The 27,139-nt window shown below is 42.4% G+C and overlaps 1 protein-coding gene and 1 long non-coding RNA gene across 4 annotated transcripts in view; one reads left to right on the forward strand and one right to left on the reverse strand.

The window, feature by feature from the left end:
* The window catches only part of LOC109994432 (uncharacterized), a 7,471-nt gene extending 6,006 nt beyond the window's left edge, over positions 1–1,465 (forward strand). Inside the window, exon 3 of the long non-coding RNA XR_010666838.1 lies at positions 1–1,465. This exon is cut by the window's left edge and continues 175 nt beyond it. This is a non-coding gene — a long non-coding RNA (uncharacterized lncRNA).
* Positions 1,466–3,690: 2,225 nt separating this feature from the next.
* On the reverse strand, positions 3,691–27,139 carry csnk1a1 (casein kinase 1, alpha 1). 3 transcript variants are annotated; one of them, XM_020647745.3, is made up of 11 exons: positions 26,474–27,139; positions 26,161–26,267; positions 19,466–19,592; positions 18,185–18,283; positions 13,270–13,353; positions 10,230–10,369; positions 10,033–10,111; positions 9,837–9,911; positions 9,651–9,757; positions 9,335–9,447; positions 3,691–4,378 (listed from the first exon to the last, which is right to left on the reverse strand). In XM_020647745.3, the coding sequence occupies exons 1-11, from the start codon at positions 26,594–26,596 to the stop codon at positions 4,371–4,373; spliced, it is 1,062 nt and encodes a 353-aa protein (XP_020503401.1). In that variant the 5' UTR covers positions 26,597–27,139; the 3' UTR covers positions 3,691–4,370. The 3 variants fall into 3 exon arrangements, with proteins under 3 accessions (XP_020503401.1, XP_020503400.1, XP_020503402.1); XM_020647744.3 differs by having other exon boundaries at positions 9,299–9,447; positions 26,474–27,138; XM_020647746.3 differs by lacking the exon at positions 13,270–13,353 and having other exon boundaries at positions 9,299–9,447; positions 26,474–27,135.

Genomic DNA, 27,139 nt, shown 5'->3' on the forward strand with positions numbered 1-27,139 from the left:
GTCTGAACGCCCCCCACAGGCCGTCTGCTCAGAGGACTAAAGCCTCTGTACATTGAGCACATAATCTAATCACTAGGCTACCAGCGCCCCTCAATGCCTTTGCAAAACATTTAAAAAGAATAAAATCTCTTTTAATGATCGACATTATTGTAAAGTACTGAATCTGTCAAAGAAAGGTGCATAAGTGAAGAAGTTCAGTCCACAAGGGGGCAGAAGAAAGACGAGGCTATGAGAGCCGATGGAGCACAGTGTGATGTTACCAGAAACCATACTGGGCTGTGTTGAATATTATTCAGAAAGTTTATACTGCATGGCGACGGCCTATAGAGCCCCTTCCTCTATTGGGGCCCTGGATATTCAGTCCTACCCTGACCCCCCCTGCGACGCCCCTGGACGGGCTAAATGTTAAATAATGCAGCGCTGATATTCAGAACAACATCCTGACCTCGAGTGTGTTATTACTTTTAATCAACCGTGCTAAAACCATTAAATAAAAGAACAAAACAAAACTAGTCCCATATCTTCACTTAAACACAAACATTTTCATGCACTCTGCTACTTTGACTGTTTCCATGGTTACCAATGGGCAGCTTTGATTTGTGTACATTTACAATGTGTATTAGTTTTAACTCGTCATGAGTGTTTAAAAAAGAGTCTGCTTCATGATTCTGAGGTGGATCAATCGGGACTAACTCTTGACTTACAGTATTCAGAACGCCTGCTGGCCGAGGCGGAGGGATACACAGAGTGAACAGTCCCAGTGATGCTGCAGATCACTCGGTCAGGAATAACTGATGCATTCAAAATAATCAGGGAATATTTGTTTTATAAACATGTGTGTTTTATGTGTTCTATTGTCAGGACTGGCGCTGCTGACGGAGGACTGACAGGGTGCATTATGGGTAAGACGATCACAAGAAAAGGAAGTCCAAATCTTCACACCCCTCCACCCCCCTCCTGCCTGTGGCCCCTGGTGCAGTGCTGCATCTCTGGTCAGTTGGTAGTCTGAGATGAAGCACTGTAGCTCGGGACGTGGGACCAAAACCTCCACCAGGTGAACACGTGTCCAGGTCTCCGAGAGTCCACCTGAGACGGGTCTCTCAGGGGACACAGTTTATCTTTATTCTGTTAAACATTTTATCAACATTATTTGTGAATGTTCTGCGAGTAAAGATGAACTTCAATAGAGTTTGATGAATAATTAAATATGTTCAGATCAACGATGATACAGAAGAGATCCTCCTCTCTCCTAGGGTCCAGTTTTCCCAGGAATCCCTTGACCAATCAGAAACGGGGATTCCTGGAAATACTGTTCTTGGGGGCGGGGCTTTTCAGCAGCTCAGCTTCAACCTGTTACTGTGTGCAGTATGGTCGTATTATTGTGCGTTTGTGTCATGTCACATGTCTATTGTGTGAGTGTACGATTATTGACGAGTTGTTAATATTAAACAAAAGTAAAAATGTTCATGTTGTGATTATTTACAAACTGCAGAGAAACAAAAACAGGTCAGAACATCATCGAGTCCTGATTCCAGAGTAAAGTCCAGAATTAATTTGTAGATAAGGAAGCAATCTTTAAAATCACCGTCTTCACATCCAGTTGAGGGAACACTTAAATAGTGCTTTCAAACTCCAGAGGAGGAGCTGCATGTGTGAACACAGACAGTTAAATTTCCCCCTCAGACTTCACCTGGAGTTTCTCCTCCAGGCTCCTGGTATTTTTTCACTGCTGAAAGTCCCAGTGAGCTGATGTGAGAAGGCATCAGGATATAATCAGGAGACTTCACCTCGAGTCAGTGGGAGGAGGGGGGAGTGACGTCTGCAGAGGCGCTGCTTGTCAACAGGCATGGCAGGCAGCTGCTTGGGGCCCAGAGCCATGGGGCTGATAAACTTAAAAACCACAGCAGCAGCTCAAAATGTGCAAATTCTGCAATGACAGTAGGAAACCTCCCTAAGAGGGCCCCATCTTACAGCACTAACTCATATAATAGTAAATGACTGAATAATACTGGTCCAGCCTGGTAAAGTGGAGAGACACTTTAAAAACACAGCTTCTGATAAGAATGATTGTTGGTGTCAGATTATTTATTACATAATGGGGATGAAACACTGTTTGGAGGGGCCCCCTGTAAATCTCTGCCTTGGGCCCCAACAGACTCCAGAATCACCACTGACTGTCTGCATGCCACCTCTACCATCTCCGTGCTCTAATGAACCTGCTGCATTATGTTTCCTGTTCTGCAGTATGTTCTTCTCCACTCATTGATACAAAGACACATATTCTCATTATGGCGTCATGTAGAGGACTCTGTTGTTTCATCCACTACTTTCACGTCAATGTTTTTTTCAAGTCATGTCTTGCCTCAGGAGACCCCCCCTCTCTTTGTGGGAGAACAAAGACAATCTGAATCAGAATGAAAAAGTCAGCAAACTCTAACATGTATTGATAACATTAATTAATTAAAGACATTAAGTAAATAATCTGAAACATTAAGTCAATAATCTAAAACTTTAAATCAATAATCTAAAACTTTAAATCAATAACCTAAAACATTTAGTAATCAATAACTGGAACAGAGACAAACCGACAGTTCTGATAGTTGACCACATGGTGGAGCTGTTTCCTCCTCTGTTAACAGACACATTTTTAATGAGACAGCTCAGCAGAACAGGAGCGAGCTGAGGCAGGTGTGTCCACAGAGCTCCACCCACACACAGGTTAGGAGGAGGAGGAATCATTGTGACTCTAAATACATCACACGTATTACACGTGTATTTAAACTGTTCTACATTTTGTGCTTAAACTGTCAAAAAAAAAAAATCAAATATTTTTGACAGATGTCAGATGTTTTGCATCGTCTGAGCTACACAACATTTGAGGGAAGCAGCAAACTACAGAGTCAAGCATTAAATGAATCTGATTGGATAAAATATCAGCCATTTGGGTCACGGTGTTTCAGGGACGAGTTGGTGGTGGGTCCTGAGGCTAGACGAGGGACGAACCACTGCTCTAAAAGGCTGAATATAACTTTTTTTAAACCACAGTGAATCTTTCATTAATAATAAATCACCTGCTACAGGTGGTCGTTTTCAGGGTTCAACATGTTTAGGTACTCATAGCGACAGATGATGGATGATGTCCGGCTAAACGCTGAACAGCAGATCAGAACAAAAACTGTGATTTTAGATATTTCTGTCCTTGTGATTAAACAAAGTTTGATGTTTTATTGTTCCGAGTCTCAAACAAAAACAATCTGATCTTAAAGCCTCGTTTCCACCAAAGGTCCCCAGAACTAAAACGCTCAGGGGCTCCTCTTCGAGGAACTAAAAGGTTCCCAAAGTTGACAGCGTTTCCACCGCAGTCCCGGGAAGATTATGTAAATCAGCCTGTATGACTTTGCAAATGGTGTCATTGGTCAACAATGGAAAGGAGACGAGTGCTGTGTTTAGTGTGTCATTACAGGAAAGAGGACTCTGATAAAATGTTACAAGAATTAACAGATACCTCACTCCCTAAGAAACACCTTTTGTGCACGATGCTGTATAATACCTGGAGCTTCACATCGTCACAGTATATGCTGTGCACGGTGCTGTATAATACCTGGAGCTTCACATCATTACATGCTGTGCCAGGTGCTGTATAATACCTGGAGAGCTTCCCATTGTGTTTTAATAAGTGGAGTCCGGAGGTGCGAGTTCTGTCATGTTTTTATTGGTATTTTTGGAGAAGACCATAGGTTTTACAACAGATTTAATAATAATTGAGAGCTCTAAAGAGAGAGGGAGAGTCATTCTACCATCGACTGTTGCCATCGGCTGCTTATATTGTCAACAGGCAAACTCCTAATCACCATAGAAACAAAAGAAAACAAGAAAAAAATCCAACATTTCTGATTTTAGTAAAGAACATCCAGGATTGCATCATTCAATTATTCAGAAACAAAAGGGTTTAACATGTCTTACATTTGGGGAGGAGGGTGGGGGGGTCATTAAGGAAGGGTTGAGGGTGTCAGCTGTCTTTCTTCTTACCTCAGTCTCCATAGAAACCAAACAGACACTTGGGGAGGAGGGAGACAGGATGGAGGGGAGAGGAGGGTGAGTGTTTGTCTGAGGGGAGGGTCTGGGGGCGGGGTTCAGGGGGCTACAGCCTCCACATCCAAAAACAACCTGCCTCTCACTGTGTTTGTTTGGAGTGCAGATTTCTTTATTTACAGGTGAACGTTTCAGCACACACATCGACACACACACGCCGTCTGCCGCTCAGCCAGGAAGAGACACCTGTTGGTCCTGGTCACCAACACTGCTGCACCTCTGCTCAGGGGGGGGGTGGGGGTTTTGGGGGGAGGGGGCAGGGTGGGTGGAGTCACACCTCAGAAACCTGCAGAGGTAGAAAAACATGATCAGAATCACAAGTGACATTCAAAGCCTGAGAAAGTTGCAGACACAGAATCACAGATCAGTCCCCCGAGTCTGAAACCTGCAGAAACACGGGGGGAGGAAGAAGAAGAAAAGGTCAGAGGTTAAGAAGAAAACAGGCACGAAGGAAAAGAGTGAAACAGCTGGAGGTGTAAAAAGCAGCATAGTTCCTGGTTCTGGTTTGGAAACACCGATACTGAAGGTGGAGTTTCACTGCAGTCTACTGATTGATCAGAGAGGACTGTCAATCACTGGAGAAACTACAGAGCCCCGCCCACCTGTCAGTTACACACACACACACACACACACACACACACGTTTAAATACCTGACTGACAGCAGGAACTTTATGAAAAGTGGTTTCATATTTCTGTCTGAATGAATCCAACATCAACGCCGCTGTAAGCCCCGCCCCCTGAGAGCAGGTTCTCTCTGCAGTAAAGTATTCTTACCCGTGTTTACACCTCATACAAAAACAGAAGGTTTTAAAAACAGGTCCCATAGTGCAAAGTTTTGAAAACAGCATCGTGTACACTGTTTAAAAAAGGAACAGCAGTTTAACAGTGGCCTTACGCACATGTGCGTTACGCTGCCATACAAAGGCCAGGCGCGAGTAAATGGACGACTACAACGATGGCGGACTCCTGAGTTGTGTTTGTGCTGCTCACTCTGTTGACATTTATTTGAAATTGACTTTTGGTAGTTTAAAGTCACTTGGAGTATCAACCCCAACTCATCGTCCATCCACACAAACATTCTTGTTGTCTCTATTTTCTGTACATTAACACCTTGCCGCTCTGTAGAAGAGTGTGTGAGAATGTGCGTGATGTGGCATGTGTAGGACAGCGTTTATAGTCGTTATTGCAGAGCTGTGTGCACCATGGATGAACTTTAAGACCCTGTTTTCAGAGGATTGTTGACGTGTAAATGTGACCTAAAGTCAGAAGAGATGACCCCGTGTGTGTGTGTGTGTGTGTGTGTGTGTGTGTGTGATGCATGTACAAGAATTCTTGACTTAAGCCAGTGTAATGCAGCTCAGTTGAACAGCGACACCTGCTGGTTAAATATGGAAACACTAAAAAGCTGACTCTAGTTTTACACTTCATACGCCCAAATATGAAGAGCTAATGCTAACAAACATGCTAACTCTGAGCGTCATTTTAAACACACCGTCATGTTGAATCAAGTTAATAGTCACATTTAAATCTACTGTCAGCCTCCTCCACGCTAACCACAGAACAATGTACCCGTGTACCTGTTACATAAAGCAGAGGTGTACTGAAGAGGCCAACTTCAACAGCTGAAGGAATGATGTCAGTAACAAAAGCAGATACTGAGATCACTGACTAAAGGGAGAGTTTTCAGGGCGCAGGATCTATCACTGATCTCACACACACACACACACACTGAGCTGATGGTGCTAGACAGTTTCAGGCTGTTTCAGACAGAAACTCCGTGTGTGCATGTGTGTATATACAGGACGTGCCTGAACTTCTTTAATGAGTGTTTGGCCTCAGGAGGTTTTCAATGGGTGAGGTTCCTCCTGACATCAAACACACAAACTCACAGATATCTGATATAGACCTCTCCTGTGACGTTCATGGTGCTGATTTAGACGTTCAGGGATGCTTCTTGTAAACGTCGTCGTCTGAGGTACTTGTCAATATGCTCTGCCTCTTGATTGAGAAAGAGTGCAGGTACAGAAGCTAGGCTGTACATGGCTTCAGACGATGTAAGTGATGCGAGTGTACGCTGTGTGTAGAAATTATTCAGCAAGCCACTTTATTTTTAAATTACACACGTTCCTCCGCCTGCAGCGCACCCTTCAACTCTTTGATTCTGTGGACTTACAAACAGGACAGGCTGTTAGACAACAGGTTGAATCAAACTAACAGCACAGCGACAAAATTGGCCTAATTGTATAGTTTCCTATTGGAGGGTCCAAACCGCCAGCGAGTGATGCAGCATGCCGTTTTTAAACCGACACCCCGTTTGTATATTCCTCTGTCGCGCAGACGGACGAAGAACGAGGAAGTAGGAGGCTCTGGTGGATAAGTGGCAAACATGTTTAGCTTTGACCAAGTCAACAGCTGATCTGATCAATACAAAGCACCACACTTCAGTCTGTCCACCATCAAAATAAAAGCACTAGATGTCATACGGTTTCCAAGGGGGAAGAGAAATTCACAGAGCAAAGAATTAAGATATTTAACGGATGCAGTGTGGACAGCGAGCGGGCCATAAGGGGCGATTATACGCAATATCTAACGCTTGTGTGCTGTTGGGACACGGTCTAAGAATAAGCGAATTTCACAACGACTATGGCGTGCTGTTGAGGGAGAAACTGCAGGACAGGAGAGATCCAAAGTTACCTGGTGGTGTGGGTGTGTAAACGGTGAGCTCATATCCACAAACTGAGAGAGCTCTGAGTGGGACTTGGTAAAAACAGTCCTATGGGATTCTTCTGGTTCAGAGGATACCAGCGGCTCACACGCCTGCAGGTCTTACCATCCAGAGCTCACTGCTTACTGAACGCTGGGGTTTTTACCCACCTTCTAATTTATACTACCGGTAATTAAATTGAATAAACAAAAAACAGGAAAGCTGAATGGAAATATATTTTTAAAAGTAAGTTTTTAGCTTAGCATGTTTTTTTATTGCATAATGAGTCAACCCCGTGAGCCACACGACACTACCTTATCAAAATGCACTGAGGAAAAGTGAGGACAAAAAGCCTACAGCCTTTACTGTGCAGTATATCAACCTGTTTGTTGATAAGGTTTGTATCATAACATCGTGTATAAAATACTGGGATGAAGACGATCCTGACCCACATGTGTCAAAACACCTCCCCTGTGTCATCATGAACCAGGATCTCCTACTACTTCCTCAGTGTGTTCTTCCAGTTTAAACACACCTGACCTACAATCTAACTTGACTGTGATCCTCCCCAGGACCTTATTTACAACCCTTATGCAGGAGATGGGCCCAAAGAGGTGTATTAAACTGTAACACATTCCCACAAACATTTTGAGGGAACATATCGCCGCAGATGGTGAACTGAAGCAGTTTCTTTACTGATGCCTCGTAGACATTTAATTCAACTCAAAATGTTACAAAACATTGAACAGATCCACATCATCATAAACATCCAATCAGAGTTATGTGTGCTTGTTAATATGTAAAATGATGAACATTACATAAACTTCTGCCTCACATTTCCCAGCGCTGTCTGAATGTGTAAGACACTTCTCCATGTACGGCATCTGCGTGCAGGTTGTGTGCTCAGGGTTTTATAGATCTATTTTTATTTTATTTTTTCCCCATTATCTCGTTTTGTGCTTATGTATACATTAAGATTCTATGCCGTTTTATAAATGAGACCCCAGGTCTGGACCAGGTCCAACAGCTGTCTCCGAGTCTGCTTCAGGAGAAAACAAAAAGTTAATGTTGATGCTTTAATACAACATGTTTGCATTGAATAACTGAACTGTTTTATCAAAGAGAATATAAAGTCAGAGCGAGAAAGTGACACTGAGATGTGTCATGTTAGTTTTTTTTGTCTCTCTCTCTCTCTCTCTCTCTACTAATATGTCCTGCTGTCCGAACAGTCACCATGTGTTAACGTCTCTCAGCTGTGACAACAAACAGAAACTCACAGCGCTCAGAGGAACACAGCTCGCTGCAGATTATCTGACCATATTTATTTACTGATTTTTCAGGTGTAAACAGAACATCCATACTGGATGTTTCTTTAGCAACCGCCACTGAAATCTTCCCGAGTTGCTTAGTCATACACGTCCCTGTCAGACATTAGGGGTAGGTGGGTCTCAAGACTCGGGATATGATGCGATGATGCACTGCAGAAACCCAAAAATGGCTAACGAAGCAACAGAGTCTGCCAACATAATGACACTTTCTGTCTTATAGCAACGCACCGTGTAATCAGACTTCACACCTAGCATTAAAGAACATACTGGCAAGCAGAAAGAGTATGAAGCTGCTTCATTATATGATCAAGCTCCTGGCTCACTAATGTAAATGTCATCAAACCTCCTTCTGCTTTCACTCATCAACTCACCTCAACATTTTACTACAGCGCTGGCTGTAAGGCCGGGGAGAAAAATGCGGCTATTTATGTTCACACATGCAGAGCTTTCTGATTGTTGTGCATGTCTGAAAACAAAACGAAAGAATACATATTTTTCGGTTTGTTCTCAGATATTTAAGATCAGAGCCTCCTCCAATAAGTGAGACGAGAGTTTATAGTTTACATTGTTGATGACAGGTAATCTAATCCTGTATGACTGAACACTGACATATTGCCTTCTGTATGTAACACACTGAGCTGAGAGATGTCACAGAGTCAGTGTTTCCTTTTAATCCTGACACATTATTATTATTTATCAACACACAGGTAGCCTCCACCTGCAGTCCAGGTGTGTGACTACCCTCACACAGAGAGAACAGTAGAAAAGGTGAGGCAGTAGAGTAAGACAGACTGCAGCAGAGTCGCAGTGTGGGATTAAAGCAGAGAGCCCGTCGTCCAGCCCCAACACACCAACAGAAGAGCAAGGCAGCAAAGTTAGTAGTCAAATTCCCCAAGGACGTCTTTGCTTCTGCAAGACAGACCAATTGTGTCTGATTTTATTTGGATTTGTTTGAGTGTGCCTCCTCAGACTGATGAAGATGTTGGTCTTCATCATCCAGCAGGAATTGTACTTTTCCAATCAGCTGTTTTTATTTTTTTTATTTTTGTTTTTTTTTTATAAGGGGGCACTGGGCTGTGGTCAGGGAGTCACACCATCCCTGATAGTCCTAAATACACGAATAAAACAAGCAATTGGTGTCTGTAAAACGTCGCTTGGCTGTTTGCTACTAACCTTTCATGTTAGGCTTGGGTTTGTCAGTTTGCTTGCCTGTGGGGGTTTGTGCCTGCTGGCCCTGGCCCCCGGAGGAGGCCCCCTGCTGGGCTGCTTTCTGTTTCAGCATGGTCCAGTCAAATGTGTAGTCATACTGGTGGTTCAGAGTCCTGAAACACACACACATATCAAACACAATGTTTACAACTATCAGCTGTTTGGAGGATGAGGTAGGGATCAAGGACAAGGAGCGGGAGATGCTGGAGACAGGGAGGGGAAATAGGAGAGAATAACAGGATCATAACATAAACAACTTTCAGTTTTTTTCAGCTGAAACATTTCATCACACAGACACACTGCAGCTGGGATGTACCTGAAGAGGATGCGGAACAGCTGGCGCAGGTACATGTAGTCTGGAGCCTCCTCGAAACGCAGGCCGCGGCAGTAGTTCAGATACATGGCAAACTCTGCTGGGAAACCCTGGAACATGAATAAATATCATGAAGCAGAGTGTGTGTGTGTGTGTGAGGAGAGATACCTGTGATTCACCTGTTCTTACCTTACACAGGACCTCCACAGGGGTGGACATCTTCTTCTCCGAGATCTTCTCATACTTCTGCTTCTTTGTTGCAGCCTAAAACACGCACACAAAAACATTCACACATCACTGAACCGATAATAATAAATAAACTACAATAATAAACATTTACACTTTAGAGGTAAGGAAACATGTGCTAGACAGGTGTGTGTCTCACCTTTAAACCCTGCCAGGGCAGACTGGTTCTGTTGAAGTACATCAGCACGTAGCCTAGTGACTCCATGTCGTCACGGCGACTGCACACAATAACACAGTGTAAGCTTTTCAGTAGACCAGCAGTGTAATCATGTATGTAATGTTTTTTTATTTGTCACAGGATGAAGTGAAACAGGTGGTGTTACAGGTGTGGCATACCTCTGTTCGATGCCCAGATGTGCGTTGATGGAGGCGTAGCGTGCAGTGCCGGTCAGGTTTTTGTCTTCTCTGTAGGGGATGTGCTGTCGTGTTCGGTTATCTCGGTACTTCTTCGCCAACCCAAAGTCAATAAGGAACAACTGAAAGAGAGAGAGACGACACAAGAGGGTTATCCTTCAGTCACACCGCACCAAAAACATTAAATATCACATCAACACACACAAGTGTGTTTTTCTTACACACATCATTTTACTGAGATCATGTGCAGGAGAACCATCATTTCAACACAGGACTTAAACCTGACTCACAATTTAAACTGGGTGTTTCAATCACTTCCTCTCTCGTCCTCTTTTAGTTCATGAACCATCCCCACAATGTGGTGTTATTGTTGCAGAAAGTTTGAACTAAATTGTCTTTTACTGTGATTTCTGTGTGCACCATAAGCAACCTTTTTTCTGTGAAAAATGCAAACTCTACATTTTGTAGAACACAAGAGTACCATCTTTGTTCCATTAATACTGTGTCAGGCTGCGACACCTCAGTGTTTTGGTGAACAGGTTATAAGCCCCATCCCCCACAACATTTATTCTACCTGTTAACTCTCTACCAACGACAGCATGACAGTGACAAACAGGGTCTGCTCAGTGAGCAGGGACTGGTCTAACACCTGATGTAACAAGGAGACCATCATCATACCATAGACCAGCTCAACAATGAGTGTGTGCGTGCATGTGAAGAACAAAGACAGAAACCGCAGAGACTCCTGCAACAGCAGAGAGACACCACAGAATACCTGTGCACAGGTGATGTCACGGTGAAAACATGATAATGTTTTATATGAGGTGTCCTCATTAAAAAGCTTATAAACGTGTCACACAGGTGTCCTCATGATTAAAGATGTATACAGGTATCCTCATTATTAAAGATGTATACAGGTGTCCTCGTTATTAAAGATGAATACAGGTGTCCTCATTATTAAAGATGTATACAGGTATCCTCATTATTAAAGATGAATACAGGTGTCCTCGTTATTAAAGATGTATACAGGTATCCTCATTATTAATGAATACAGGTGTCCTCATTATTAAAGATGTATATACAGGTGTCCTCTTTATTAAAGATGAATACAGGTGTCCTCATTATTAAAGATGTATACAGGTGTCCTCGTTATTAAAGATGTATACAGGTATCCTCATTATTAAAGATGAATACAGGTGTCCTCGTTATTAAAGATGTATACAGGTGTCCTCGTTATTAAAGATGTATACAGGTGTCCTCATTATAAAAGCTGTATACAGGTGTCCTCATTATTAAAGATGTATACAGGCATAATCATTATAAAAGATGTATACAGGTGTCCTCATTATTAAAAATGTATACAGGTGTCCTCATAATGAAGGGGGTCATAGATGTGTCTTGCCACAGTGATTCATCACTGTGTGTTGCATGTAAAAAACACCTGTTTATGAACACTGTATGTGCAGCACTGTGCCAAAACATCCCTTCTAACAGCCTGTACTAAACCAATGTGTGGAGTCCAGACCTCAGTTCACCAGGCTACTTACTGTGCCACCTAGTGGGCGCTGTTTATGGTCCCTTCACACAAACTGTCCTATTGAATTAATCTGTTATGTTATTTGTTAAAAGCAAACAAACCTCAAAACAAGCTACATGACACCTAAAGATCAACACTGCCCATCCCCTTAAACATGTTACAGTAACTGCGCTGCTTCAGGTAAATGTTCACCTGTCCTTAACCTACACCTGCAGATATTATGATAAGTATGACCCGCTTATGAATTCAATTAATTGTAGAGCCGTCAGAAGTGTCTTTTTGTTTACAACTTCATGCAGCACAACAAAACATTTCAACAAAAATCAAACCCAGTTCAAATCTTACAAATAAAACACAAAAAAGTCACATCAATAAAGAATCTGATGTTTGTGCAGCAGAAGCAGCAAGTGAGCGGGGCAGGCTAAGTCTTAGTGAGGAACCAGATGTTTAGTCTTAGTCTAACCCAACCCTGACCCCTGTTACAGCAGGAGCTGGGTTTTTGTGATGCTAATTGCCAACCCGGTGCATGATGAAGCATGTGAGGCTAATGCTAAATGATGGTGAAGCACATGAAAGCCATGAAACATTAGTCTTGACTTACAGCTGAGCAGAGACATTAAAAACCGACAGTTATCATTAACTGCTCTGAAATCAGCTGTGAGTGATTGTGTGTGTGTTTCCAGGGAAGCAGGTGAGCAGGTGAGATGGAGGCAGGCACTGGGACACACGCTGAACTGAAGCTCTTGTTATGGGTCTGTGTGTGTGTTTGTGCAGTTATTCACCTTATCAATAGAATAAACAGCAGAGACACTCATCACACAGACTCTAAGAGTGTGTGTGTGTGTATGTGTGTCTAACGGTACAGTTTAAATGATCTGACTGGCACACTGTTTGACACTTTCATGACACACTGATCTGAAACAACTCTTCTGATCTCATACACACCTCATCTAGACTCTGAGACTAAGTATATAATTTTTTTTATAGAAACACTGTTCAATAGAATTCACTTTTTATAAATAAATGTGTTATTATAATATTATTATCCTTAATTGTCTCTTGGCATTTTGATGTGTACTGCAGAGCTTCTTTCTCTCCGGATGTTTCTGTTATGTATCAATAAGTATGATTGATAAGTTTGATTAATGTTACACCATCAGATCTGAGTCTCAGTCGACAGAGTACAGTCTTACACTGACAGATCTCTGAGGGTTGTATCTCCTTTAATCTGAATCTCATTCTAGCTTCAGACAGACAGACAGACAGACGTGTCTAACATGTTGGTGAGGAACCATTAGAGGGACTGGGAGCATACAGAGACTTTATTTGTTGTCTTAGTCTGTGGTGGAGGTCTACACTGTCTGTGGGTTAGCTTTGGTAAGTGAAGGCTGGGTGCTGCTGGTCTGACTGGAAACCGGTGTGGTTAATATGACAGCGAAGCGACAGCTGCTGATGTGCACAGCTGGTGTTGTGGTAAAGTCACACCTGGTTTAATCCTGAGAAAGGTGGATCCTGAGAAGAGCTAACAGCCAAGCTTCTTTTCCTCTTCCCCACTGACGAGTCATAACACTAGGGCACACAGTAGAGGGGAGGGGTCAAATCAACAGCCTCTGTCTGTCAGTCACATTAGCATCAGTCTGCTCCAGAGTCCCTCACCTGCACACACACCTGAGAGGACTCATGTGATCATCCAGAACAGAAGAAACCACAGACTGTAGTCCTCTCCTGTCAGGACGACACATGAACCTCCACGTCTGACTGTGACAGAGAGCCAGAGTGGGTGGGGGGGTGGGGGGCATGGCTGGCTTTTATCCATCAGCAGAAATACATTAATCATAAATATCTACAGACAGACAAAGCTCTAACAGGCCAGAAAACTTCACTTTTCTGTCTGCAGAACATGAACGCACACCTGCAGCTAAGGTGTGTTGACATGATTATTATTTATACTTTAGAGTCTTTTACTCGGCACAGACAGAGAGAGAGAGCTGCCGTCTGTGGTTAATCAAGATAGATACCGACACACAAGTAACAGACACTAATCACAGGTTTAATTTTTACTACAGGTGGGTTAGTACTGGAGGAAAATGTGAAATTCACTGTAACCTGAAACTATACTCTTCAATTCTTTATCTGCATCAGTGAACACAAGCTGCAGGAGAAACAGCATGTCTGACTGTAAACTTTACAGACTGTCTTAATGTAGCCTGAACATTAAAACCTTGAATAAACCTGTGTCACCTGTATATCACTGACACTTCCAAGTCTGTGAGCTGAGCTAATGCTAACGTAGCTGACAGTGACCTGACATGAAACAGTAAAACCTTTAATATCCAGCTTAATGTTACTTCTAGTGTAAACTGAGATAAAGGAGAGTCAGACCGAGAGGCTGGGGGTGTCTGAGGAGTGTGAGGTAATGAAAAACAATTTAGGAATGAAAAGTTAAATTTTCATACAGAACAAAGGAATCTGATTGGACATGAACCTATGCAGCACAGAGTTTGTTTGTTTAAAAGGGATTAAAAGTCAACATAGTCTCAAGAACAAAGCATCAAAGTACAATCTGTCCAAACATGTGGACAAAGTACAACATAGTACTCTTGTTGTGACACAGGTACATCAGAGGCTGCAGGAGAAAATATCCAGATCAGCAGCAGACTCAGAGTAAACATGCTGTCACAGCTCTGAGGTCTGATCCAGGATCAGATTTTAGGACTGAGAGGACACACCTGAAATGGAAAGAATTTTTTTTTCTCCCCCCAACAGGTGCAGAGAGCAGCATAGCCCTGCGTTAAGCTAACATGCTATTACAGCATGGAGATGCTATGCTAACAGGGCTAAGAACGACGAGGACAGGAGACAACACAGCTTTCCAGCAGTATAGGTGTGTCTGTCAGTTAACAAAAACACAGCCGTGTGCTCTCTATGAATCCACGGATTAAGCTGTGACATAAACAGGTGTGTGTAAATAAGAAATCAAAACATCACTCTGACTAACACTGTACTATCACAACCAGCTCTCATCAGGAGCTGCAGCTGACTTAAACACTGAGCAGGTGATTAAACATTCAAACACATCTGAGGTTATTGACTAACTGTTACACAGCAGTCTGTTATTACTCCTACAGTAACACAACTCATTCATATTTCACACCGACTCAAACACATCTCAGTGATAGTTTGATACCTATTCGAGTTTCATTCAAACTTCAATCTTTATTATCAAGATACAACTTGACCTAACCGTTTCTTCTGTTCACTCTTTAATTCTACAAGCCACTGAAGTGTAGATCCATCACAAGGCTTGATTCATGTGCCAGTGTATGAATCTAGAGTAAAACACAGGTGAGTCATGTTAATAGACTGTACTCGTATAGCCCTTTCCTAGTCTTTTAACCACTCATCATACATTCACACACTGATCCCCAAACTGCTCCACGGTGTTATAGCCAGCAGAGTCTCGACGACCCGCTCTACCACTGAAGCACAGCCACCCCTGAATGTAAAATGATGAATGATTGCTGTATGCAGGCACACAGTCACACCTCCTCAAACAGTGATCTATTCAACTAGTAAAGATGCACACACATTCACACAGGTTGCATTGGAGCAGTCAGACCTGTTCAGGCACAGCTTGCTGTGTTCGGACTCGTCTGTTTAAAACAAAGAGTCTTTAAGGTGTGGCCTGAGTCATACCACATGAAAAAGTTTCTGAGTGTCTGACGTGTACCTCATCCTAAAAAACACTTTCTAAAAGAAAGACAAACATGTCAGAGATTCCCAGAATCTAACAGTGTGGAGCTGCACTGTCACTCAATAAGAGTGCAGGCTGTTACCCAAAGACTTTCACTTATAACAGTCAGTTAATGTCTGAATGTAAATGTTTAAGTTGAGACAGGTGATGGTAATTAGTCACATCATGTGTGATTCACTGAACACTATACACAAAGATCTTGACACATATACCAACAAAAGAAATTGACTAGAGCAGGACTACAGTCGTACAAAAGTATGTCTCCACCTTAACAGCTAGACCAAAGCCTGACATTGGCCTGTCTACAGCCAGACTACTGACTGACTACAACCGCGACAGGTACAGCCAAACTGTCTGAAGGAACAGGTACAGTACAGGCAGAATGCTGCAGGGACAGATACAGGCAGACAGTCTGCAGGGACAGGTACAGTACAGGCAGAATGCTGCAGGAACAGGTACAGCCCGACCGTCAGCAGGGACAGGTACAGCCCGACCCGTCAGCAGGGACAGGTACAGCCCGACCCGTCAGCAGGGACAGGTACAGGCAGACCGTCTGCAGGGACAGGTACAGGCAGACAGTCTGCAGGGACAGGTACAGCCAGCCAGTCTGCAGGGACAGGTACAGCCAGACCGTCAGCAGGGACAGGTACAGGCAGACCGTCTGCAGGGACAGGTACAGGCAGACAGTCTGCAGGGACAGGTACAGCCAGACAGTCTGCAGGGACAGGTACAGCCAGACCGTCAGCAGGGACAGGCACAAGTACAATGATCCGTCTGCAGACACAACCAGGATCATTTACCAGGATCATCTGGTCTTTGGCAGGTGTTTCTCACCAGTAAAGGATTGTTCCCATTTCATCTTAACCAAATGTTGTCTGTCTGCAAGGGCTTAACACTCGCGCACACACACAAGCACGCACGAGTGCTTTTAAGGGGACTTCACACTACATACTCTGTCCAAAGGGGACGCCAAAGTTCAGACAAACTGAAAGATCCTCGTGGCTGCTTCAAATTAGATATCTAATGTGTGATAAAGACTGCAAAATCCTTTTGTTATACAACTCTCATCTTCTTTGTAACTGGAGCAGAGCAGCATTCTAGTACTAAATATATTGTTAAAAAATGTCCTAAAACATCAAATATCACCAGAGGCTATAGTCCTGGTCACAGTCTCAGCCCTTTGCTGCATGTCATCCCCCCACTCTCTCCTAACATTTCCTATCACTCTCAGTTGTCCAATAAAATAAAGGTTAAAAAAGACCTTCTGATTGTCTATTCCTTTTTTCTTTTGAACAACCAAAACTCGAGATGAAATCTGATCTGATGGCTCTGATGACTGATCACAGCTGAAATAGATTAGAGATTAATTGTTTAATCAGTAAACAATAATAATAAAGGGGTGTATGAGCAAGTTTGAAACATCCGACTCTTGTGTTTCTTCTTTATCCTATTGTTTGTATTACGATCTCTACAGGATACATCTCCATACACTCACTCATTCATGTGGAGTCTTGACGTGTGCAGAACCTGTTTTCTATTTACCTTTAAATGTTGGTCTTTACAAACCAAAACACTCAAAGTGCAAAGATGAAAACCTGCTGAATCTCACACCTGAGTCTGCTTCATCTGTAAAGTGTGGTTAAAGGATTCGTTCAGAAAAAATGTACTAATATATGTTCGCTGTTTGCTGCAGCATCACTCAAAGACTTGTTGAAAAAAAAATGGAAATAAAGAAAATCCGGACATAAATACAAAGAAAAACAGTGGCTGTGTCCGCAACCACATACTGCTTACGTTGCGCTAGCTCGACCGTTAGCAACATACTACACTACTACATATTCAAGTATGAAAGTATGTGGTTATGGACCCAGCCAGTGACTGTAGAAAAGTACTGCCTGTCTATAAAATGTAGGTCTGAGTACTTACTGTGTATTTGTGTGTTTTGAGACTCTGTTGTACCGGCAACACACTGAACATTGGTTATGAAAATGATTTGACATTATTGTGTACTTGTGTTAAAACAGCTCGTGCTACAGCAGCTGTAATTCAGAGTATTCTGGATCTGATAAGTGAGGAGAGCTCAGGCCTCTTAGGTGAGGACATTTGTATTCTGTAGAATGAAGTCATTAAAGTCTGACAGAGTTTCTATGTCAGATATGACACATGATGGACAGACAAAAAATAGAGTGTACTGTGGTGTCACCTCTTAAACAATGCTGTGACTTATTACCTGAATGTAGATTAATATTTGGGCGTCAGCATGTGAGTGATAGTCTCATATTGGTAAAAAAAAAAAAACTTCACATGAAGCTGTTCTTTGAAACAATTTAAGATGTTTCAGTTTAATTGATTAGTGCTTTTAGACTGAAAAACCTGCAGACCTGCTCTCCGACATGGTTCTCTAAAGTTCTACCTGCAGAAACCAATCAGTGTATCAGAGATCAGAGTATCAGCGAAGAGCCAATCACGCTCCTTTTTTTTTTGCATTACTGTACTGCAGGTTAAAGTCAGATTATTAAAAACTGGAACATGAACTACGCAGTGTTAACATCTAACAGCACTCAAGATAACCTCAGGACTGCTGGGTTACCATGGTAACTATGCTACTTGTGTAATAAGTCACATGGTGCAGGTGTTTAGCCTTACCTTGTTACAATGACGGCCGATGCCCATAAGGAAGTTGTCTGGTTTGATGTCTCTGTGGATGAAGTTCTTTGTGTGTACATATTCAATTCTGCTGATCATCTGAGGAAGAGGAGAATGTCAAAGGTTAGCATTTCATTTAATGATCATTATCACAGCCAGGGTCAGAAATTAACACCAGCCAAGGGCACAATGTGGGTTGTTTTTCAGTTTGGCAGGCAATTTTAAAGGGCTATCCTCCACATGTTTATACAGTCAGTCATGTTGAAAACTATGCTGAGTATTAAGCTAGCTGGGGAACTAGCTGCAGCTACTTTTCACTGCTCCTTAGCTGTCTGCACGTCAGAGTACCACTGGTCATGATCTGGTCTAGCGCCGGAGCATGAGCAGTCACATACACACGCATCCAATAAGGGGATAGGAGTTAATGTGGGACCCTGCTCACAGTTTTCTTAAAAACATTTAGGTGGTCGTAGAACGACATTTTCAACCAAAGGAGAAGGAAGAAAAAAACAAATGGATTTTCCCAGTAATGGTTTCATGGTACAGTTTGCCATCACATCAGTATTTTTCTGAGAGCGCTCTGTCTGGCTTCTACAAGCATGTATAAGAACATCTCTGAGCTGAGTTAATGGCTGTAAAGGCGATGAGCTTCATGACATTTGCCCGTTGACAGTAGACTCTACTGATTGGAAACGAGCTGCACAACGCGCAGTGACTCGTTTCCAGCTGCCATCAAGAAATGCTTGATCAATTCAGGAAAGTTCATGTCATTTTGAGAGTTAATTCTAGCAAAATGAAAAAGCCCTGGACGCTGCTTAACGAGGGATCAATGTGACAGCAGCGGTGAAGTGATGCTATTCAAGTGGTATACAGACGGGGCTGGGCATTTACAGTCATCTAAATCTCAGGTACTCACATTACCTCATGAAAAAGTACTCAGGATACAGACCGCTATGGGAGCACATCTCCAGTCAACGTTATTTTGTTATTAGCTTATCTGGACACACAAGGCTAATCTTCTTCGCTCTGGTATCATCACTAACAGGGCAAGCAAATGATGTGACATGAGACCGCCTGATGACTGTCTTCACTGGTTTCTCCATCTGCTTAAAGCTCATGTGGTTAAACATCGACCTGATATTTCTATTAAAGCACGTTTAACTCCACTTACATTGCACTGCACGTTATGGTAGTCCTGTTTTGTAAATATGATTTCATGTTTGGAGTATTAATGTTTCTAATGTAAGGTCTAACATGGACTTTGTGTCATGTGTGTGTTACCTGGTCTGCCAGCATGAGGACCGTCTTCATGGTGAAGCGACGGGAGCAGAAGTTGAACAGATCCTCCAGACTGGGTCCCAGCAGGTCCATCACTAGGACATTATAGTCCTTCTCCTGTCCATACCACCTGCACACACACACAGTTTATCATTAGGGTGGGGCTGGTCTGTGGAGGGATGGGAAGCAAACACACACGCTGACTGAACTAAATCTACGGATGTTACACTGCCTCCTATTTAATAAAAATTTAAAGGGGTTGTTTGATTGATATGTGACCGAAAACAACTGGAAACAACAAGAAGGCTGTAAGTGTCGCTCCTGGACTGGACTCAATAAAGTTTATGTAGTTTATAACAAACAGGAAATGGAAGTCTTAACTCTCCTTATATCATGCCCAGTTGGTCAGGAGTCAAACAAAACAGTGTTTTAATCAACTTATCAATCCTTTAATATCACTGACAATAATCATATAGAACATAAAACATGTCACTATATAACTCTAAGGACTGTCTGTTTAAACTTGTCTGACACTTCAGTTTTAGACCTCTGAAAACACATTGAAGAGTGTCACATATCCCACTCACTTCAGCAGGATTTTTTGTGTTGTTCTCAGAAAACAATGTTGTTTGGCACAGCAGGGTTTCAGGCAGGAAATGTGTACTAAGCCAAATCAAACAAACATGGAGGACAGCGAACATGACACAGAACGGGTCATTCAGGACTGAACCTGAAATATGGAACTGTTTACACAAGTCGGACCTGGGTCCTGTACGATGAACGAGGGGAACATACCCAGGGTATCTTTTTGGTTATTTGGCTTCACTAACCCTGACAACTGAGATCACACTGACAGTTCACATGAAGCTGTCAAGAGTCTCTCGGAGCATTTTCACACAAAACGAGTGATGTCAAACTGAGCCGATACAATAAATAAAGTGCTGCATTAAGTTTGTGTCTGATAAGTACAAAGTGTTGTGCTTTGATCAGCCTGTTGTAGGATAACATCCAGTAAAGCACAATGTTTATATTTAATATGAAAATCTAACACAAATACTGAGTGTGTGCCAGCTTCTCTCCCCTCTCATGAGCAGATCAGAGATCTCTGATCAGCTAGTAGGCAGGTCAGGTGTTCAGCCAAAGTGAACACGGTGAGTTAACCAGGTAAGTTGACCACCTTCGCAGTCCTGAATACCCGAAATTTACACCAATAACAACTTATCTTTGCTTTAACTAAGCTTTATTATGCAGACTCCAAACAGACTCAAACATGATAAACTCTTTTTAATGTTTTCTGACTTCACTTATTATGGAGAGAAAAAAAACATACCCCTCATGATTACTGATGCGATTATTGAGAGACCATCTTATTTATCCCAAGCCCGAAACCAGCTTCTTCCTCTTACAAACTTGTCAGATGTAAACAAATCCACTCAGCTCCTAAAACTCACTAACATTGTTTATCCAAACACACTTTAAGTCAGAGTTCTAAAAAGTACAGCAAAGTAAGCAGACTCTTTTTATATCCCTTCTAAACTAGCTGATGTCACCCATGAGGAATACCAGTTATCACACTGTGCCCTTAGGATGGCTGTAGGGACAGGTAGGGCGTGATGGGGGCGGCAGGGGTTTGTTTTGTTGATGTATTCTTCGTGTACAGTCCGAAAATATGACTAATTTCTACCTGTAAGTACAACAGATAAAAAGTGGGAATCACAACTCATCTGTGTAGTGAGTTTACCACTCAGGACTGAGGCCAGCAGTCACTCAAAGCTGCGGGGCCGGGGTACAGCAGGGGGTGACTACAGGGGGAGACACACTGAACGTCCAGAACAAAGTTTCTCAAAAGTAGGTGAAGTTAACAACAACTGAAGCGGAGTTATGAAGTTAAGAGAATGCTTATCAAAGCAGCATTTATCCGTATTAGGTCGCCGTCTAAGATCGATAAAGTAGTAGGACGCAGACAATTTCTTTGATGAAAAATAATTGGTATTAAAAATGTGTCTTATCTGGGTGCACATAGTTAAGCAATTAGGTCACGCCCGATGTAGGGAGGCTATAGTCCTCAAAGCAGATGGCCCAGGTCGAATCAGGCCTGGGGCTCCTTTACTGCATGTCATTCCCCCTCTTAACTGAAAAATCACAAAACTATGTTGTCTCCAATAGCTGGAAGGTGTCAGCGGCCAGTCTAACCAGTCACTCGCATTTTAAAAGTATACTGCGTGCCTTTGTTGTCATTATAAATCATTTATCTTTCACCGTCGTTATGCTATTGCTCTGTGGGCCTTTGAATTGCACCCCGGGGGAAAATTATTTTTGAATTGAATCATTTTAGGTTGAAACCTTTAGAAATGCCTCTGAGCCTCAGTTTAACCAAATGCTGGTGTACTGAATCAATGTGCAGCATAATGACGTTTTTACTTTAATTAAAAAAAAGAGAGTTTATGACAACACAGAGTTCAGTTTGTTAAAATAGTAAAGGTGTTATAACCTGAAACAGAGCATTAATCATGTATTCAACCAGCTGGGCTCTGATTGGTAAAGAACCGTTTATGAACTTTAATTCACAACCAACATATGGTTTAAAATATATTAGAATATGACAGTTTATGTTTTACATCTAAATGTCTGTGTTGTACAGGTTAAAGGAGCATTTCACCATATAAAGAACACTAATTTCTAGGGCTGGGGATCTTCGGGTGTCTGAAGAGTCGATTTGATTTCCTTTCTTGGGGTCATGATTCGATTGAGAATCGATTTAAAACGATTCTGGATCATGGATTCAAAGTCTATTTTTGAATTAGTACATACTTCAGGATCTACTCCAGTCATCTGTGAGACTGGCTGAATTTCTTGCTGCTCCATTTGGCATTCTACTGAGTTAAAGAGCTAGCATTAGCACTTAGCAGGGAGTGACTGATTACCCCCCAAAAAAGAAGAAGTTATGAATCTATTTAAAATCTCAGTAGCTAAGAATCTCGATTTTTACATAAATCACCCCCCGCCTCAACCTCTACTAATTTCACACCCGAGTCTAGTTCTCCACAGGACGGAGTCACCTGTTAGAGCAGCAGAAACTGCATGTGTAAGAAAGACAGGTTGTAGTCTGGGTGGGGGAGGGTCAGCAGGACCAGCAGGTTAAACAGGCTGCAACAACATGAAGCTAGTATAGCCAGTCTACAGACCCCAGCACAGTCCCTGAATGCAGCATAGTGTGGCACTCCCTCATGATACATTCATGGTCCTCTGAGAAACTGTACTATAATGTTTATTATAACAGGTCGTCATGTTTTAACCGGCTTTAGTTTAACAGGTGATCATCATATTATAATCTGCTTTAATTTAACAGGTGATCATCATATTATAATCTGCTTTAATTTAACAGGTGATCATGTTATAACCTGCTTTAGTTTAACAGGTGATCATGTTATAACCTGCTTTAGTTTAACAGGTGATCATGTTATAACCTGCTTTAGTTTAACAGGTGATCATATTTTAATTTAACAGGTGATCATATTATAACCTGCTTTAGTTTAACAGGTGATCATGTTTTAACCTGCTTTAGTTCAACAGGTGATCATGTTATAACTTGCTTTAGTTGAACAGGTGATCATGTTATAACTTGCTTTAGTTGAACAGGTGATCATGTTATAACCTGCAGACTAAAGCTACACCTCTTAATGTTCAAAAACAGGCCACACCTTAGACATCAGAGTTTTATCTAAGGTTATAAACGCTGACTCACATTCATTTATTACCAATCCATTCATACAAACACACACTACCTGCTGGCTCCACAGACTAAGTCACAAATACACTGATCACCATGGACACACTAACACACTGTGAACAACATGGTAACACTTACACCATGTGTGTGTGTGTAGCTCAGGTTACACAGATCAGTAGTCAGTCATTGTGTGTCTCCCAGTGTCAGCTGTAGTGCAGTCTGTATATGGACTTGTGTTAGCATATGCTGTTAGCCAGATATAGAACAGGGGGAAATTAACACCACACACACTGTGTCTTTTCCCTCTGATGTAACACAGAGAGGGTGAACACTGTGACTTGGTAAGAAACAGTTTGTCTTCCAGTGTGGTCAGGCTGCAGTGTGTTTCCTTAAGAACAGGTCTGAACACTAATATTTACTCTTCGGTCACACCCTCAATCTGCTCACATGCTCATCATGAGTCACAGTTCAAACGATCTCTACACGTGTTGGGTTCTGAACATTGCCCTACCTGATATCAATCGTCTTTTAAGTTCATCAATAACTTTATATGAAGTTTTTTTTTTTTTAATCAAAGCGAACTACTCCTGATCTGACTAACAATAATTCCATGGAGTGAACAGTATACTGAAGCAGCGAAGCAGAGCATGCTGTACACGAGCTCCATGTACATGTTAAACTAAAGTCCTGACAGAGCTTCATGCAGCACAGGACCAACTACTAACAGCACACGGAGGATCAGGGAGAAAAATCAAAGCAGCTTTCTGATCAGCTGAAGGAGCAGAAAATAAACACAGCACAGACACAACTACACCATTCACAATATTTTCACGTCTTCCAACATTAACGCATGTACAACACTTCCAAAAGTCCGTCACAGAGACTCAGCAGCAGCACATCAGATACTTTCAACACAGCTCCACCTCTCTGCACACATTTCTCTATCAGCCCTGACAGAGGCAGAGTGACACACTTCAGTCTGAGACCATACATTATCATGACACACACACACACTACAGCAATCCTGACTCTCCCTACATAGATTAAAGACAAACAGGATCAGATTCGATTGTGATCACACCCAAACTGAACCATCAGTACGTCTACATGCATGGCTAAGTTGAGCTATGGTTACAGCTTGATTAGGCCATTGAATTGGACTACTACCCTTTTCCCAGGACAAGAGCATCTGGGGAGAATCGATTCATAGAGGAAAGTACTTCTGACTCCACTACAGTAGGAGGCCATATGCCTCCTCCTTTCAGCTAGTTACCACTCAACCTTCTTCAGGTTGACCTATTGCACCACATACCAAACAATTGACAAAGAAGTTAGCCTGTGGCAAACTGGTGGTATGTCAAACTATGAAAGCATTGACAGCTACACAGCACTTTAAATTCTGTGCGTACTGTACAGTATGTTGAAACCTCCGTCTTGTTTTCGTCTATGCATTTATGCTGTTCAACTTCTGGGAAGGAAAGGGAACTGTGGAGCATGCTCAGAAGGGTGAGGCCAGTTTAGGGCAGATTAAGATCTATACATGAAACGTCTCCCAACTGTATTACCAAAGAATGTAGACTTTGAGCAATTCGACTTAGTACCATGTCAGTCAGACTAACTTGTCTACAGTTTTAGTCACACTTATACAATAAATAAATTCATGTAAACATACTGCATGATAATCCAGACTGATTATGGGTTAAACCTGGTCTATTGTAGAGACTGAAGCATGCTTCTGTTTCAAGGGGGAATGTTTATCATCAACCACCTGCTATAAACCAAGTCGTCGTCCCCCCCCCCCCCCATCCAGATCAACTGATTATAGTGACCCTGCAGGATGATCCGAGGTTGTGAGAACATACGCTCACACTTAGTGATTTAAACCCATCTGCATTGTTTTACTTCATTACCAGCACAGCTTTATAAACACTCACTCCAGCAGTAAAATACCTCTGACCACAAAATATTAAACAGAAATCCATTTCATCTTCTTCTCAAACTCAATGTTTTGTTTTAATAGCTGAAAGCTTTACTGAACACTGTGGTACAAAGTCTGTGGTAGCTGACAGTATAACAAGTATTTATTATTCAGTGTGTCCATTACATTTCATCAAGACATCAGACATCAAGTCTATATTACAGTAGACTGTATATAGTACAGTGTATATCAATGTGTAGTTTTTAAAGTAGATTACACTGTACATTACAGTTTGCACAGTGCATAGTAACATGTACTGTGTGTATAATTCAGTGTACTATGTGTTTATAATACAAGGTACTGTGTATACTGTAATGTAACACAGTAATAGTAAAGTGTAATGTTCATGTATGGTACAGTGTGCTGTGCGTGTATAGTGCAGTACACAGTGTAAGTAGGCCACAGCTTCTCTGTCCATCTGAACTATAGTTTAGCTCCAGCTCACATTAAACAGTTACTTTAAACAGCTCACTATCACAAAATGTCCTATCAGGCACAATGTCAGAGTGAGCATTTATCAGGATAGAGACCCGCCGTGAACGCAGCCTCCTCCTGGGCTGGGATTGTTGTTTTCTCCGCTGAGCCCCGCCGCCATTTTCTCTGACAAGCAGCCATGTTGGAGCTAACACAACAAAGAGGAGCGGCCATTTCCAGAGACGAGCTGTGTTCATCCGCAAAAACAGCTGCTGCTCACTTAAACAGCACATCTGGTCTCTGGGTCACAGCTACACTGACATGTGGAGTTAAAAACACGACGACGTGTTTCACCGAGAGCAGAAAACACAGCGTTACAAGGCAGATTAACAAATGTCAGGCAGATTAGCAGGCCTGACGTAAAGCCCACACGGCTGCTGGTCGCATATCTCCTAAACAAACTTTAAGTCACAAGCAGAAACTAAGGCGTCACTGTGTCGTCTGTCTGGAATAACACTGCTTTTGTCACACACACATTCACCCCCTACAGATGATTGAACAGGTTGTTCGTCTTACCTGATATGCGGGATCCCGACTCCTCCCTGCAGGATTTTGTACAGTTTGCTTTCATACAACAGCTGTGGATGCCTGGCTTTCTGTGACTCCAACTTTACTGCTACCTCCTTAAAAAGCAACATAAAAAACATGTACACATTAAAGTTATCAGTCTTAGACCCGAACAGCTACTGACACAGAAGATGCTAACTTTAGTGGTATTTAAGCTTCAGACACTCCAGTTTAACAACATGAGACTTTAATGAGCTACAGCACTGACATTATTCGGACCCCCAACACACAGACTGTATTAGTACCCTGAACGTTACATTACCTCTCCATTTGTGATGTTAATAGCCAGATAAATGTCACCAAAAGATCCGGATCCGATCTTCCTGACCAGCTTGTATTTTCCACCGACTATAAACTCGGCTTTGGAGCCGCTGCTGCTCGCCATGATATCCACCAGATGAACTGTGAATGTTATCGGATAGTGAGTGAGTCCTGTTGGTCCAGCTGATGGAGGTAATTATCGACTCCTGTTCCACACAAAACTATCGATAACCAACGGAACAACTGAAGTTGTATAATCGATATCTTCTGGATTTATTTGATTTATTCATATGCTACCTCCTACAGCGAATCTTCATCGAATAAAACCTCCGCAGAGTAGAAGTATTTACATCCAAACTGAGCCCGGAAAGCTTGCGGCCTTCGGCAGCTAGCTCGATCGGCTAGTCAAAGCTAACGCAGGCTAACGTTAGCATCGAGCTAACGCCGTCGCGACGACCGCGGCGCGAAACCTGTCCGTTCCTCCTCGGTGATGAGGGGCAGAAACCGCCGTTTTAATCACACTTTAGAAGGTTCCGAGTCCTTTTCGACCTTTTCAGTCCTTCGGGGGTGATTTTGTCAAACTTCCAGGGTCGCAACCGTCGGTACAAAGCGCAACCCACTCACTCCGCCATCTTGTCTTCTCTACCCTTCTTTCTCTCAGCTGGTT

Source organism: Labrus bergylta, chromosome 9 (genome assembly GCF_963930695.1).
Source record: "Labrus bergylta chromosome 9, fLabBer1.1, whole genome shotgun sequence".
Lineage (NCBI taxonomy): Eukaryota > Metazoa > Chordata > Actinopteri > Labriformes > Labridae > Labrus > Labrus bergylta.